The sequence below is a fragment of the Eschscholzia californica genome, unplaced genomic scaffold (assembly GCF_041429995.1).
Source record: "Eschscholzia californica isolate CP2 unplaced genomic scaffold, dmEscCali1.0.p SCAF_6, whole genome shotgun sequence".
Taxonomy (NCBI): Eukaryota; Viridiplantae; Streptophyta; class Magnoliopsida; order Ranunculales; family Papaveraceae; genus Eschscholzia; species Eschscholzia californica.
The window spans coordinates 29087715-29104899 of record NW_028238483.1 but is presented as its reverse complement, the minus strand read 5'-3'; the positions used below and the strand labels follow the sequence as shown (position 1 = coordinate 29104899).

General features: G+C 38.1%; 1 protein-coding gene across 1 annotated transcript; it reads right to left on the bottom strand.

Moving 5' to 3' along the window:
- Positions 1-2882: 2882 nt before the first annotated feature.
- LOC147533266 (cyclin-D3-1-like) lies at positions 2883-5039 on the bottom strand. Its single transcript, XM_086645273.1, has 4 exons — positions 4068-5039; positions 3761-3962; positions 3391-3521; positions 2883-3292 (listed from the first exon to the last, which is right to left on the bottom strand). The coding sequence occupies exons 1-4, from the start codon at positions 4620-4622 to the stop codon at positions 3044-3046; spliced, it is 1137 nt and encodes a 378-aa protein (XP_086501399.1). The 5' UTR covers positions 4623-5039; the 3' UTR covers positions 2883-3043.
- Positions 5040-17185: the final 12146 nt, after the last annotated feature.

Here is a 17185-nt window from a genome sequence, read left to right as displayed (position 1 = left end):
ATCTGAATTTTCTTTTGATTTGTAAGAAAATAAATTCCTCGATAGACTTCACGATTGAAATGAAATATATATATAGTTCAGCCTGAGCCAAACATAGATTTTAGTAGGTCTAGGCGATAAAAGCTAGAGCACTATTACATGCTGGAAGATTTGTCAAATAATTTATCAATCTAGTTTGCTCAAATTAATTTTGATATAAGAATGTCTCACTCAATGTGAAGTATACCTATTGTTCCCAAAAAGTCTTACCTATGAGAAATTTGAATGAATCTTTTTGAAAGTCCATTCATGTATTTCTGTCCATATAGCGTCTGCCTTTTCATCAACCATTGGGGCCTTGGTTCTGCCCCAACACTCTCCAAAGGCGCCCTAGAATTCGAAATACTCTTGCTAATCCTCACATGTCGCCTATCTTTGGTATTTGATTTCGTCCTTTTCTTGTTTTTAGGGAGAGAGAGAGAGGGGGGGCAGTACCCTCTTTTACATTTACAGCTGTATGAGTTTATGAGATAAAAGATTTTGAGAGAAGTGGAAAAAACAATGAGTAAAAAATAATCTCAGTTGATTCCATGAGGTAGTTAGAGAGAGAAAGAAATGACTTTAGGTCAAAAGAGATTCATATTTATTGGGTGGGCACTCCACTGGCACTAAATCTTAACTCTTTTATGATATTTCCTTCTTAATTTTCTTTGTTAATCCACATATAATTGTACTTGTACTACCTTTTAATTATATTTATTGGGTCTTTTAACCCCCGACATCTTTAAAACCTTTGTAATAAAACACATTTTCAATTTTATGTTTTGGCCCCAAATTTATGATCATGTGGTCCATTTGGAATCATAAACTTCCGTCAATTCGTTTTCACCACCGATAGTTCAAAATAAAGTTCGAAACTACTTTTTTTTCTTTCCTAACGTCGTGGCCGACAACCTTATCCGACCACCTTCTGCCGACGATCTGTAGTAATGGTGGTGAGAGAAGAAGCAGAAGAAACCTTTTAAGGTTAGCAGTTACTCGATTGATAACATTCTGTCGACGATCTTAGTGAAGAAGAAGTTGTGAGTTGGAGAGAGAGATTAAGTGAAGGAATGAGACATCGAAGTGTTACAGAGACATAAAGATAATGTTTATACCAAAAAAAATATTTACAGAATTTTCACTAAGGTAGTTTCTGAAACATAAAAATAAAAAAGTTTGAGAGGCCAAAACACACTGCCAGACACTTCTGGAATAGAAGTCCTAATTTTATATATGGCTCGCAACAGAAAAGACGATAAGTTTTAGACTATATTTTTTTTTTTGACAAGGAGATATTAGCTAAATCTCATAATCTGACACATAACAAAGGAGTACGCAAGGATTTATAAGGCTTTTTGTTACAAAGAACAACATCAAAAGAAAATATAGACACCATTTAAGAAGACTGATGCGAATAAATTTAGACTAGACTTTTAAGAATAGAATCTGAAGGTGTATTTTTTTTTTTTTGAACATCTGAAGGTGTATTTAATATCGAGAGTATTTGGAAAAATATACATTTAAACAAGGTCAGACAACGTTGGTCTATTAGTATATTTAGTATCGAGAGTATTTTGAAAAATATACTTAAACAACGTCGCACAATGTTGGTCTTTTACTCAAAATATGAACAATTTATTTATTAGTTAAATGGTGAATCATATTGAATTAATAAAAGTATAAAACCAAAAATCCTAAAAAAGTTGAAAGGTGGTCAAGGACCTCACAAACATATCAATAAACACATGATCTACCCATCATTATAACAAAAACCAGGAGGTGGGATCCATCAGATATAAGGTTTGAATGCTTTTAACATAAAAGCCTTTAAACCCTGAGTTGTTTGTCAATGGAAGAGTAGGTTTTTCTGCCAAAGGAGGAAGAAAAAAAGTGACTACTTACAACTATGTCTACAGTCAACATTAACTGAAATGATGCTGTTTGGACTTTGACGTTAGAATCCATTTTTCTCAACAGCCCTGATGCTATGTCCGGTCACAATCCCGGTCCAACACCGGTCAGGGTATGTGATCGGGTGAGATTTAGAGTGACAAAGTTAAGTCCTTTCTCTCTCTAAATCTAAGTCGCCTACATACCCCGACCGGGATTGGGCCGAGACTGTGGTCGGGTATTTGATTATTTTTTTTTAGTAAAGAGAGTGATGAAATAAATAAATATTTCGACAAAAAGAAAAATAAATAAATAATAAAAAAAAACCGTGGTTATTTGTTGGTGCGGTAAAAGACAGAGCTGGAAGAGTGAAGAAGATCATTAACTAGTTAGATTAAACGTCAAACAGAGTTTACACAATGAGGGTAATCTCTTCAATAAATTAATAAGATCTTATCAAAAATACAAATTTAAGGATTCGAAAAAAAAAAAAATAGATATATGAACAAACTTCACATCCCTTTCCTCGCAAGCGACGTCCATCATCAATCCTATTAGAAGGTGACTCGAGGAAGAGAATAGTGGGGTCATTAATATGAAAATAAACACAAGGGTGATGGTCTCTTTTCAATTTAAATGAAGTCAACATCTAAATTGAAAAGAACAACAAATAAAACTCAAAACACCAAGGATGGCCGACAACTTTGTTCTCTACTTCACATGCAAACAAAACTATCTCATGAGATTTCAATTCCCCTCTCTCTCTCTCTCTCTACTTTTATTTTCCACTTCTTTCAATTTCCAGATTCCCCCTCCTCCCCTCAGACATAATTATATCCATATTTAAGATATAGCTGGCTAGATTTTGCCAAAATCTAATCTTAACTATCCAACATTTTATAAACATAATATGTCCATAACTACATACTCTTAGATTATGCAATCTATTGAGATATAAGAGAAAAGACAAGTTTAAGAATATAAATTCAGATTAAGATAAACAAATATTGTATATAATTAAACAACACCATCGACGAACACGATGAATATAAGATAACCAATAAATTAACATAGACCAAAAAAATTAACGTGGGCTATTAAGATTTTCCACAGCTACACATTTGAACGGAGTTTATAATTCCAACTCATGAACTTGAACTTTATTTTTCTTCACCGATTGATTTGGCGATGATGAAGTAATTGTTCCAGTCACTTCCCATGAATCATTTGAACAATCAGATGATTCGGAACTAAAATATACATCAACTACCCCATTAGGGCTTCCAGGAATCGACTCATACTTTCTTTTACGACTTCGGTTTGTCACATTGAACTCAGAAGTTAATTTCAGAATGAGTTGGTAACATTCATCCACCTTTTCCTGTTCAATATCAATACAATTATAATTCACATTGAGAAAAGATGATTTAAAACTAGATATCAATGATGAAATTACAAGGAAAATAGAAAGAAATTAACCTTGTTGAGCTTGAGTACTTCCATGAGTTGATTCTGAATTTCTGTTGGATTATAGGGTTCAACTTGGTTGATTGTATGCAGCATTGTTGCAGCAGCTACTACAGATGGAACATAACCCAGAAATCTTGAATCTGAAAATATGAACAAAAGTTTCAGATTGTATGATGGAAAGGGGTGTTTTTTCACTAATTGGCTCATCTGACTCGTCTAACTCGTATGAATAATCTGACTAAAACAGACTCAAAATCAGTTATTCAGACATCAAATGACAACACAACCAAATTCCTGGAAAACTGACTCGAGGAGCTCGAGTCAGATTTCAGATCTGACTTGGAAGAAACTTTCAAAGAACCATTAATGGTGGATATACCTGAAATTACTGAGAGAAGGAGACGTTCAGATCTCCTCATAAGTTCCCAATGGAGATGATTATTTAAAACAAGTCTTCTCATGATATGATCCATGAATGAAAGTGGGGTTACAGGATTCATCTTCCAATGAAGAGTAGAAAGAACTAGTAGCTCCATTCTTTGAATCGTTTTGGCTTCAAATACATATTTAGTCTCTTCAACCTACAAAAATAAATCAAACCCAGATCGATTAATAAGTTGAATTAAAAAACCCATATCACAAAAAACTGAATTGAAAAATGGGAGTGATTTTAATTTGAAACATACTTGTAGGTCTAAAAGAAGGGGAACATGAGTTTCTTCAACTTTAGCAGCCAAAGAAAGACAAGCAACAGCAATAAGTTGAATCAACCATGGTTTATCTTTCTGAAAATGAAGATCTGAGAGGAATCTATTGAGGTAATTAATAGATAGAACAGCAGTAAGAGGAGAAAATGAATAATGGGCATTAACCCTTAAAATCCATTCAATAGAATCACGACGAGCATTTGCAAGATTTAAATCAGATTGAAGTTTAATAATAAGATTCTGATTTGGGTTTGGGTTTTCTTTTTCTTTTGAGAAAAGAGAGATAAGTTCATCATCTTCCCAGAAAATATCTTGTTCAACTAAAAGAAGAGACAGAAATGTTGATTTAGTAGTATTATTATTATTATTTCTCTCTAGTATTTCATCATCATCATAATCAGATAAGAAATCTTCTGTTTGTTGTTCTTCTTCTTCTATCCAACGTTCTTCTTCACAGTATAATGGATCAAGAAGGAAGATAGAGTTTGATTGTTGATGAGAAATGGATGATGAAAGAGGAAGAAGAGGAGCCATTTACTTCTTATGAGAGAAGAAGAGATTTAGGGTTATGAACATTATAGAGAAGAGAAAATGGGAGAGAAAGTCATAACCAGCAGATTGGTACTAGTACTACTACACATTTCTCTGTTTCTCTCTCTATCTCTTCTCTCTTTCTTTGTCTCTCTCTTCTGTCTTCTGTGTTCTGTTTTTTTTAATTTTCTCTCTCACTGCTGTAGAAGGTATAGGACTAGGGTTGAGGGTTTTATTTGGGTTGAAGAGGTAGGGTGACGGGTGGTTGTGAGTCATGCCTCTTCATTTTTCACATCGTTTCGTTGTTTCCTTTTTTCTCACCTTTGCGACGGTTCGTCCATAAGTCATCCCACTACAACACGTGTATGTACATAAGTAAAAAATATGTTCAAACCAAACATGTAAGTTGTAACCGCTACCATCAACAAAAGCTTGCTTTAGTGGGGTTATATTTCAAAAACAAAAGTTTGTAGTATGTGTACATTCATTAGTTGTTAGACACCTAGATCTTAATGGTCTTTGCATGGTTTTTTCTGTTCTAACATACTAATTTTTAAGGTGCAAGCTCTCTTTTAATACGACTATTGTATAATTTATTCAATTTAATAAGTGTCCGTACACACATTATGTATTCATGTCATTCATGTCACGTAACAAATGTAATCAGTGAAATTTGAAGTTGAGGATTGAGTTTCGTCATTTTGGCCTTTTTCTTAGTTTTTTTTTGTTGAGAAAACAGAAAAAGAGACAAAGAAAACAAAAAACGTCTAAATCGAAGGAAAAGCCTCCCGAAAAGCCTGTTCCGACAACCACATCCAATTGCCTTCATAGTTGACTTGCAAAAATTGTGTTTTCAATGAAATCTAACTAGACTTAACTTTCTTAATGACAAAAAAAATAAATTATGAGTTATACTCTTATCGCTCGTAGATTTTGTATTTTGTCACAACATATATAATGTGCAATCATAATGCGTTAAGTCAGTTAATAGTAGATTATAAAATGCACATTTTCTAAATTTTCTTTTGCGATTATTCATAATGTATTATAAACCCTCACACTGCATTATGACAAAACTCTATATATTCATCGATTTTAAATACACAATTATTTTTCTTTCTAACGCATATTTTGTCTCTTAAGAAAGATTGAGTTGTTCTTTCATAGAATGTTATACACAAAGAATAATACACTATAAACAAGCACAATAAATTTCATAGTAGGTTATGTAGAGAAAAATAAGTTAAAATTTATTAATGTGAAGCTTAATCAAGCTACTTAGAGATAGAAGAGCTTCATGATATGTTGTGTTTCATGATCAAAATGTTAAAATTGGTTGGTTAGAGGAAGGCCTAAAAATGAGGTCAACACTTGGTTGCCAAAGTGGTTTAAAGGGTTGACATATACTCCCAAAGTCCCTGGAGGTCCCGAGTTCGATTCTCAAAAGAGGTGGAATCTTTAGGTTATTAAATTTGAGATTATCAGGGGTATAAACAATGTAATTAGACTTTAGACATGTTCTTGTTAAATTTGGCAGTATCGTGCTTATCACATGCTTTGAGAGACGGAGAGAACATGTATGCCACACCGCCACCTGAAAAATGACGATAAGCAAAAACGTGATTTCATAGTTTTGGACTTCCGACTTCTTTCGGATCGTTCCTTGATTATTTAGTAGATAAAAAGTAGTTGAAAAACAAGATTTTTTATTGGTTGAAATTTAAAAGTAACACTTAGAGTGTCTCAAGTAGACACTCTCATTTTAGAGTTTCTCTTTCTAGACTCTCTATAATAAATGTGTCCACCTCATATTAGAGTGTCTAATAAAGTGTTCCATTGGAGATGATTTTTTAACAAAAAATCCAAAAAGTCTATGTGGCACTCTAAGTGTTAGAGATTGAGTGTCCCATTGGAGATACTCTAATATGATAAATGAAATTACATGGTTGGTGGTATTTGTTTTTTAATTTTTAATTTTGTTTGGAGACTTATTTCATTAGGGATACAACAGTGATTCGGGTCATTTTAGATACATGACTCTTGATTACAGATGGTTTTACGTCTAAGGTGCTGTTTGTTTTTCTATTTTTTCAGATCTGAAATCTGAATTGGAACCCCAATTCAGATTTGAGATGTTTGTTTTTAAATTTAAGGAAATCTGAAAATTTATCTGAATTGGGTTGTGTCTGAATGGGCTGAAAAAGAGCCCACATATTTCAGACTTCAAAACAAGTCTGAAATACAAGTCAAATGTCTGAAATTTGTCAAAAGACCTTTCTACCCCTGTGATTTAATCTTTTGTCCCATATCCAAAATTTCACCTCCGGCAAAACCACCATCACCACCACCGGAAAAACCTCCATCACCACTGGAAAAATCTTCACTGTCACCAGCACCACCTACTAAACCAAAAACATCAGACCATAACACGACTAACAACCACCACCAAACCACACCATTATCGAAAACCTGACCACCAACACAACAACAAGACCACCACAACGAATCTGGCGAGGTTTTGGATTTCCCAAGCTTCTGTTAGGGAGAGAGAACGAGAGATCCAAAGAGAGTTGTAACCCAGATTAGAAAGAGAGAGGGAGAGATTCGAAGAGAGTTGTATCCCCGATTAGTGAGAGAGACAGAGAGATTCGAAGATACTAACTTCGGTTAGATAGAGAGAGGGATCAGACGCGTTTAATGAGAGATCCGACGACGTTTAGAGTGAGAGAGAGATCCGGTGCCGTTTAGAGAGAGTGATACATCCGGTCGGATCCCCCATCGCCTGGAGAAAGAGAGATGAAGGAGGCTGCTGGTCTGAGAGGATAAAAGAGATAAAACCCTAATCTAAGATTTTTATTATGCCAAGAGAAAGACAAGAAAAATTAGGTTTTATTGTAGTCAAATTTATTAGCTAGGGGTATAAATGTCAAACTCTTATTCAGACTTCATAATTCAGATTTAGAAAACAAACATCTTATTAGTATAATAATTCAGCCAATTCAGATTCAGCCAATTCAGTTCAGCTTATTCAGATTCAGTCATTTCAGATTCAGACATACATAAAAAAACAAACAGCACCTAACTCTTTTTTTTGCAAGAATTTTATGTCTAACCCAGGTGAGTCTATATTCAAGTCTGACTTGATGGTCACTTGAACAAATCAGGAATTTTGTAGACATAAAACAAATATTTTAAAATGACATTTTAGTGATTGCAATTTAGAATAAGATTTGATATGAGAGTTTGTGAAATACAAACAACACTACAATGTGTAATAGTATAAAATTTGATACGAGAAAATTTTGTTTTCTTCCCGATCAGAAAAAACAGTTTTCCCATAAAAATTCTACACATGTATCAAACGGGTTTTAGAAATATAAGTGGGTTAATGAACAACGGGTTTTCTAGAGGCATGCAATTTTTATTGGAGGCATCTAGACTTGGGTCAATTACTTGACCTGACCTCTCTCTCCTGGACTCCTGCGGAAAGAACTTTCCCTTTGTTGGAACGAAGAGAGTGAATAAGTGGTAGTGATGAGAGGTGGTTGTGACTTGTGAGTTGTGACGGATGGTAACAGTGGTCATATGTAGTAGCCCTGAATTTTGCAAGGCTACTACATATGAGTGGTAGTGATGAGAGGTGGTTGAAACTTAATAGAAGATTGTTTTACAGTCGATTAGGGTCAAAGTAGATTGACCAAAAGTATAATGTCCCAAGTCGAACGCTGTGCACCGACGTAACGAATTTTGCAGTGGGTCCGTCCGTCCTTAAGGAAGCTTGGATGAATCCCATCAGTCGACAAAAACAATTCGTCTAAACAATCTGAAACCCGTGAAAGGAAATGAAGCAAAGGAAACGGGTTCATGATCAGTGGGGTCCGAATCTCCCTAGGTAGGTCCAGGCCCAATAACAATAGTCCAGAGTTTGAATTTTTTACACCTACCAATTAAGATGGCGAGAGAGAGAATTGGGTGGGCATCTTCCGAATCTAGATTAGTCACTGCTCATCATAAAACACAGGGCCTGTCTACAATCTATGTTAAATTTCTTTGTACAATTCCAATCTTTTAATTGTCTGTGTCAAATTATTTACTAGGGTTTGGTAGCAATCAATTTCCTACCAACTTAGGTTCTTTTGTTCTTTATGAAAATAAATGTATCAATTTTTTAGTAGATACAGTATATATGAATCACTTTTTCATAGCATATGTTTTTCTAGATGTTCATTTCTCAAGTGATTTACTCTATGGTCATTTTATACTACCTATCTATATATAAGACCTATACTATAAGACAACATCTTACCGAAGTTGATGGCTCTCTTCGTACATACACAGGTGGATATGATGTTATCATTGGTTATGAACAAGGCAATTTTGTAAGTCCGGCACTAGGGATAACAACTTCTACAACTATTACATAAAATGTGCTCTAAGGCATTGAGGTAGGATTCAAATTGCCCAACACCCTTCACTTGTCTCCATCTGAAAAAAAATCTTGATTGGATTGGAACACGACATCTCAATATAAAAAATCCACCCAACATGCTTCAAAGAAGAGTTGAAGAACATTATCGACACATTATCGACGGGAATAAGGAAGGGAAACTGTACTTAAGAATTACACAATTTTCTCAATTATTTTTTTACTTTAGTTGGGTCTGAGTATTTCCTCAGTATACCGTTTGAATAGAAAAAAAGTTATGATATATTTTCTGATCAACAACATATTAATTGTTCAATGTTACCGACTATCAATGATTTGGATCTACATTTCACAAGATGCCACATCTTTATGTGATTATGTCATACTGAGTGGATGAAGCATGACACATTTTTAGGCATGCTACATTTTTCTTTAACTTTTCGAATTTTACGAGGGTTTAGTTTACCATATTTTGTTGTAGGATGAAGAGAAGTCAAGTCCTTTGAGTGAACGTGAAGGCAGAGTAAATATATCATTCTATAGAGAGAAAGTTAAAAAGAAGAATTTGTTATATTGGATATTGGTGGTGTTATCCAACTCAAATCCATCATCACAGGATGAAAATACAGAAAAGTAGAAAGTTTAGAAAAAAAGTTAAAGGTTCCAAAGTGTTGGTGGTATTGCCACGGAACTGGGGCCTGGGGTCAGGCTAGGGTACCCATGGCCATGGGTGCCCGTAAGACATTCGGGTTTCAGACTCCAATATATCAAGATTAAAAATATATTTACACAAAGACCACTCTAATTTGGAAAATAATATATCTAAAATGTAATCTAATAGTTCTAATCACCATGGTCTATTAGACAAATCATATGCTCAAGCAATAAAATTAGGTAAGTCAATATGTGTTGTCTATTTTTTTTTTGTTAAAAGAATATGTGTTGTCCATGGGTAGCCCAACTTAGCCGGTAAGGCGGGCACAACCCATCTCGGACTTTGGATTTTTTTTTTTTAAATATTTCAAATACATTATTGAACTTTTGGTGTAAGTCCCCACCCCTTCATGGAACTTATCAAAGGGTCCAAATCCTCCACAATCATTCTGTTTTTCTATTAAAAACATAATATTGTTAAAGAAATGATAAAGGGTAAAAAGCAATTGAAACACTAAGAATTGAAAATCGAAAAATAGTTGCAACATAAATAATGTTATATTAGTGACATAGTAAAAGAGTTATTTTTGAAACAACAAAAAAGGCAAACACATGTCAACATTTGGTTGTCTAAGTGGTTAATAATGTTGACATAAACTCCGAAATCCTATGTTTCCAGGTTCAATTCTCAGAGGAAGTGAAATATATGGTCTATTTAATTTAGGTTATTAAAGGTATAAATAAAGAAGTTTAGTTGGCTTTAGGTCGTAATTCAGTTGGGTTTTAAGTCCGGTCTTGTAAAATTTAAAATTTAAAATTTGACAGTTATCTTGTTTATCACATTTTGACGTATCAATGCCTTGTAAGTTGTAACTACTCTCGTAATCAATTTCGGAAAAAAAAGACAAACATTAAAAGGCCCATTTTAAACCTAAACTGCCAAAGCAACCTTTTAAACATTTGATAGAAGTATTGAACACTTTTGCTTAAGCATGGGATAGAACTGTTAGGTCCGTTTGTTACATGTAATAATTGGGTGGGAAATTTGTTTTTAGTAGGAAACTCAATTTTCCACAGGTTTGTTGGAAAAAAATGAAATTTTATTTCTTGTAGAAAAAAGTGTGAAAATTATCTCAAAGTTTACGACCTATTGAATGGATAAACGTATTTCTCACCCACCCTCTCTCACTCTTTACATTTTTTCTCATCCTCTCTCTCACACTCTCCCTAATTCTCTCTCACTCTTTTTCTCGCACAGAATTAATTGCTACAAGGAAAAACTATTACCATTGTGGTTTGATTCTGCCAAGCGAGATCTTTTTCTCATTACTACATATTTTTAGCAAAATTCATATACTATATTAACCTTAGAGAGAAAGAAAAATCTTCACAAAATCTTATTCTACCCTAATTTTCAATTCTCTGTGATCTCATCCCTATAACCATTCTCCCACAGATCCCTCTCTCACGAAATTGGTTTAAAGCCTAATATTTGTCTCTTTGATATCATGCTGGACTTGCCTTTTTGTTGTCACGTGCTATATTTCTCTGCCACTCTGTCTTTTCTCTCCCTGAACTTTATCCAAGCACAAACAGTTAAATTCAATATTAAGTAATCTGTTTTCCTTTTCGTTAGAAAAAAGAATTTTTACATGCATATATTTTCACGCCAACCAAGCTGACCCCTAGTTGAAAGAATAAAGGGCTAATTCCATTTTGGCCCCTTAAAGATGACCAACTCGTCAAAATGGGCTCCTAAAGTTGACAAACTTCTAATTTGACCCCCTTTTATATTTTTCCGTCCTTTAGTTTGCTTGACGTTAGTGAGGTGGTATTTTCTTATCATAAACACCCAGACCCGTATCTTCTTGTCAACCCGAAATATTTGGAGTCTCAATACTCATTATAACATGTCAAGTCAATTTATTTTTTTTAATTTTTAACTTTTTTTTCTCTTTCTCTCCCTTCACATCAACTTTTTAAATTTTTATCAAACCTTTATCTCTCTTCACTTCAACCACTTTCATTAAAACTCCAAAGCCTCCATTCAAACCACCAAGAGCTTTGGAGTAGTACTTCACATCTTGCATTGGCTATTATTTTGTCTTTTTTGTTGTTAATTTTGGTTTGCCTTCAATCTTAGTGCCCTCTTGTAGACGGTAAAATGTCGGGTCGGGTCGGATGCTTCGGGGACCGGCTACGTGTCGAAAAGAACCTGCACACAAAAAGAGAGAAGAGATCGTGAAGCCTCTGGGACACCGGGATGGTGCCGACCTAAGGGGGCTCCGACGGTCAAGTCAGATACTCGATCAAATATAAATAAGAAAGTCAAAGTGGACAATAGAAGGGTAACCGTCGTCGGAGTGCTTAGGTGTCGCGGCTCGTGAAGTTGTCGGAACAGATCTCCACGGTAGTGATTTACTTACGGTAATTAAGAGGGTGATGGTAATGAAGTATTGTCGTTAACTCGCTGGTCGTAAAGGAGACTTGCAATAAGGTGCTGGTCGTAAAGGGATCCGCAACAGGGTGCTGGCCGTAAGAGGAATGGATGGTGAGGATCGTTGGTTGGATGATGACGATACGCCTAGCGTCTTATCGCTAGATGAATGATGCGGTAAGGAGGTGGCGGTATTAGGAAGGTGATACGGCCAGCTAGTTACTGCTGGATGGGTGTTCCCGTCAGCTTGTTACTGTTGGATGAGAGATCTATCAGACCAGAGAGCTCTTTGATAGGCTTATCGGAGTGAATGCTTAAGAAGAGGGATAGGATTACTTGAGTGCTCTTGTTGAATATTGGATGCCTTGGTCTGGTTATAGCCTCTTGTATTTATAGTGGTAGAGGAGGGTCGTCTTGATGATGGTCAGCTCGTAACCGACGTAATTATTCTGTGACATTACTCATGGAAGTACGTTAAGAGATAGGGGATCTGACGTATCGACCTCAAATGAGTATTCGAATCTCTTGGGGGACGGTCAGGATGTTACCGCGTGTGCGATAAGCTACTGGCCGGTAACGTCCGTCTTCAAGTGGAAGATACAGAATATTCACCATTAGTGCGGTTATGGATTGCGCGATAACCTTCTAGCCATCAGATAGCTTAGTACTAGGAGGTGGTTATCATGCGACACGTGTTAGATACGCTTAGTGTTAAGCGGGTATGGATCTGGTGATCATGCTAGCGTCTTGGGCCGTTACCGGGCCTCCTTATCAAGCTTCGCGGATTTTATCCTTACGAAGCGGTTGTTCATAAATTCTACGGGCACCTCGTGGGGCGGATATTTGCCCAAGACCGAAAAGACAAGTACCATGGAAGGAGATATGTCCAACGCTTTTGTGGATTTCTCATCACAACTTGCTGCACTCACTGCCCAGATGCAAGAAAACGCCGAAAGATTGAGAGCTTTGGAGGAGGAGAACTCTACTGTCCGGGCAGAGAACATGCTACTGCAAGAAAGAATTACTGAGTTGGTGGTTCCAAGAAGACAAAGTTTAGGGGACAATCGACCACCTCCCAACGGTTCTGAAGTAGGAGGACCATCTAATCGCCCAACACCCCCTCACAACACTACTGCAGGCTTCACCACCAGCCAAGTAGGGACAGGATCCGCAAGTTCTCCATTCATAGCTCCAACACATACCTTTCAGCAAACTCTCACTCCACAGCAGACCATGGCTGCTCCTCTTTACTCTTTTTCTACTATTGCTATGCCTACTATCTTCCCTTTGCCTACTCAACCCACCATGGCTTCTAATCCCTTATTATTTTCACATACAGGTACCCCTTTAGAGCAAGCTTTAGCAAAGAGGCTGGCTGAAATGGAGGCTCTGATCACTAGAATTCCAGGAGTCCCGACCCCCTTCAAGAAGAGTCTTCCTCAAAGCTATGCCGATTCTCCGTTCGTCAATGCAATTGCTCTGGTAGAGATGCCCAGAAAGTTCACTTTTCCCAACATGAAGATGTATGACGGCACCTCTGACCCGGACGATCACATAGCCTCTTACAAACAGAGGATGTTTACTGCCGCGATTCCAAGAGACTCGCGGGAAGCGTGTATGTGCAAGAGTTTTGGGTCTAGTCTGATTGGCCCAGCTCTGCAATGGTACACTAACCTCCCCCATAACTCAATCGCTTCATTTGCCCAGCTCACAGACACCTTTGTCGAGCAATTTGCAAGCAGTAAGAAGCTGGAGAAACTCTCTGGTGATCTCTACCGAATCCAACAACGAAGAGGTGAACCACTCAGAGAGTATGTGGGAAGATTCAATCGGGAGAAGGTGTCAATTCCTTACTGCAACCAGGAGACAGCAGTTGATGCATTCAGGAAAGGTTTACTGCCAGATGGGGAGCTGTACAAAGAACTCACCAAGTTCAATTGCACAACGATGGAGGATGTTCTTTCCAGAGCTTGGGTTGAAATTAGGTGGGAAGAAGACGAAGCCCACAGGAACAGATACTATTCACAAGAAGATAGGTCAAGAGACCGTCACTCCAGAAGATACGAACGACGGTCAGAAGCCAGGAGCAATGATCCGTACCCAACCAGACGACCAATTCCAAGGGAGAACAGGAGGCCATTCAACCCTCCACCTAATCGTCAAAACGAGAAACCGCAAGGACCCATCCGTACCAAGATTCCAGAATACAACCTCAACATTGAACCAAGTGAGGTGATTGCTGTAATGAAGGGGATGGGTAATACGGTAAGGTGGCCAGGGAAAACAAAGACGCCAAGCGACAAGAGGGATACTTCCAAGTGGTGTGAATTCCACTCGGACCATGGGCACACTACTGCAGATTGCATTGCCCTCAGGCTCGAAGTTGCTGAGCTCTTAAAGAGGGGTCACCTCACCGACTTACTGATAGATAAAGGCAAGAAAACCATGTCCCAAGGAGATGCCCGACCCAAAGAGCCAGAGGAGCCGATTCCAACATTGACTTGCAACATGATCACAGGTGGCTCAGAAGTGAGTGGAGTAAGCCACTCAGCAACCAAAAGAAGTGCACGAATCGTAGCAAATCCAACTGCCCACTCGACAGAGGCGTCAACCCTAACTTTCACCAACCAAACCATCAGCTTCGTTGACAACGAAGTCTCAGGGCTCGTCAACCCTCATCATGACGCTCTCGTCCTCTCTCTCACTATTGCGAATGTGTTAGTTAAACGTATACTTATTGATAACGGATCCTCCACTAATGTCTTGTTTCTTCATGCCTTGCTAGGAATGGGACTAGAAGAATCGAGCATCTGCCGACGTTCTACTGTCCTTATAGGATTTAGTGGTGAACAGAAGTATACCTTGGGAGAAATCGTATTGCCGGTATATGCAGGAGGAATTAACCTTAGCACCACTTTTGTGGTACTGGACTGCCCATCAGCTTATAATATGATCCTTGGAAGACCTTGGATCCATGAGATGAGGGCAGTACCATCGACATACCACCAAGTTTTGAGGTTTCCAACACCTTGGGGCGTACGGGAAATCAAAGGAGACCAAGGAGCTTCCAGGAACTGCTATAAGAACACGATGAAGGCTCCCAAGAAACCCTTGTAGCAATTACAGAACAAAGTGCCCCTTAACTCGAACCTTAACCAACCGAACATGGAGGAGTTAGACGAAGTCCAAATTAACCCCAACATCCCAGAGCACAAAGTTCAAATTGGAGCACAGCTAGCTCCTACTCTCAGAGAAAAACTCATTGAATTCCTAACCGATAACTCTGATTGTTTTGCTTGGTCTCATGCAGATATGACAGGGATAGATCCCTCTATAATAGTTCATGAATTACAGGTAGACCCTTCCCATACCCCGGTCAGACAGAAAAGAAGGAAATTCGCACCAGAACGCAACAAGGTAATCAACGAGGAGATCCAGAAGCTACTTGATATCGGATCTGTAAGAGAAGTACACTATCCGGATTGGCTCGCTAATGTGGTGGTCGTTAAAAAGAAGAATGATAAGTGGCGGGTATGTATTGACTTTACGGACTTGAACAAAGCATGCCCGAAGGATTCCTTCCCACTACCTCACATCGACATTCTAGTAGACGCCACAGCCGGACATGAACTCTTGAGCTTCATGGATGCATTCTCGGGCCACAATCAGATCCTTATGCATCCAAACGACCAGGAGAAAACCGCCTTCGTCACGGAGAGAGGTATATTCTGTTACAAAGTCATGCCTTTTGGACTAAAAAATGCAGGTGCCACCTACCAGAGGCTCGTAAACAAAATGTTCGCCAACATGCTAGGCGACACTATGGAGGTCTACATCGATGATATGTTGGTCAAGTCCTTAGTAGCAGAACAACACTTGGAACACCTCAAACTAGCATTTGAGGTACTCAGGAGGTATAATATGAAACTAAACCCTGCTAAGTGTTCTTTTGGTGTGTCCTCTGGAAAATTTTTAGGGTATATGGTGACTCAAAGGGGGATCGAAGCTAACCCAGATCAGATCAATTCGGTGTTGGGTATTCCTTCCCCGAAATGCATCAAGGACGTCCAGAAGCTTGCAGGTAGAGTGGCGGTACTTAGCCGATTCATTTCTAAATATTCCGAGAGATGCTATCTGTTCTTCACCACTCTGCGAAAGGGGAAAATTTCGAGTGGTCACCCGCATGTGAAGAAGCTCTACAACAGCTGAAGAGATACCTTACATCCCCACCACTGCTCTCCAAACCAAAAGACGGAGAAAAGTTGTTCATATACCTTGCTGTTGCAGAGACAGCAGTAAGTGCAGTACTTGTTCGTGAAGAAGACAGTAAGCAGCTGCCCGTTTACTACACAAGCAAGTCATTGCTAGATGCTGAAACCCGATACAGTCAGCTGGAGAAGCTTGCCCTTGTTACTGCAGCCAGGAAGCTAAGGCCTTACTTTCAATGTCACCCAATTGTAGTGGTTACAACTTTCCCGATGAAGAATATTCTTCACAAACCAGAGCTGTCTGGGAGGTTGACCAAATGGGCAGTGGAGTTAAGCGAACATGACATTAGCTACCAGCCTAGGACATCAATCAAATCTCAGGTACTAGCTGATTTTATTGCTGACTTTACACCTAACACCTTAGTGCAGGCAAAAGGAGAATTGCTCCATCTACAGGAACATAGCCAACTCAAATGGACCTTATCAGTAGATGGTTCCAGCAACATGAATGGAGTAGGACTTGGTGTTGTTCTCACTTCCCCAGAAGGTGACCTAATCCAACAAGCAATAAGATGTGGGTTCAAAGCCACCAACGATGAAACAGAGTACGAGGCCCTAATCGCAGGAATGAACCTGGCAAAGGAGATGGGAGTCCAGAAACTTGCGATAAAATCAGACTCCCAACTCGTAGTTAACCAGCTACAAGGAACCTACCAGGCCAAAGACGTGAAGATGGCAGCCTATGTGTCGCATGTAAAAGAAGTACAAAGTCAGTTCACCGAGGTTAGTTTTGAACAGGTACCCAGGCTCGAGAATGGGCACGCTGATGCCTTGGCCAATT

Coding starts and splice junctions, on each gene's coding strand:
- LOC147533266 (XM_086645273.1), bottom strand. CDS start 4,622: ATGGCTCCTCTTCTTCCTCTTTCATCATCCATTTCTCATCAACAATCA. Junction 3,963..4,067: donor CCCTTCTTTTAGACCTACAA/GTATGTTTCAAA, acceptor TTATTTTTGTAG/GTTGAAGAGACTAAATATGT. Junction 3,522..3,760: donor CCTTCTCTCAGTAATTTCAG/GTATATCCACCA, acceptor TCATATTTTCAG/ATTCAAGATTTCTGGGTTAT.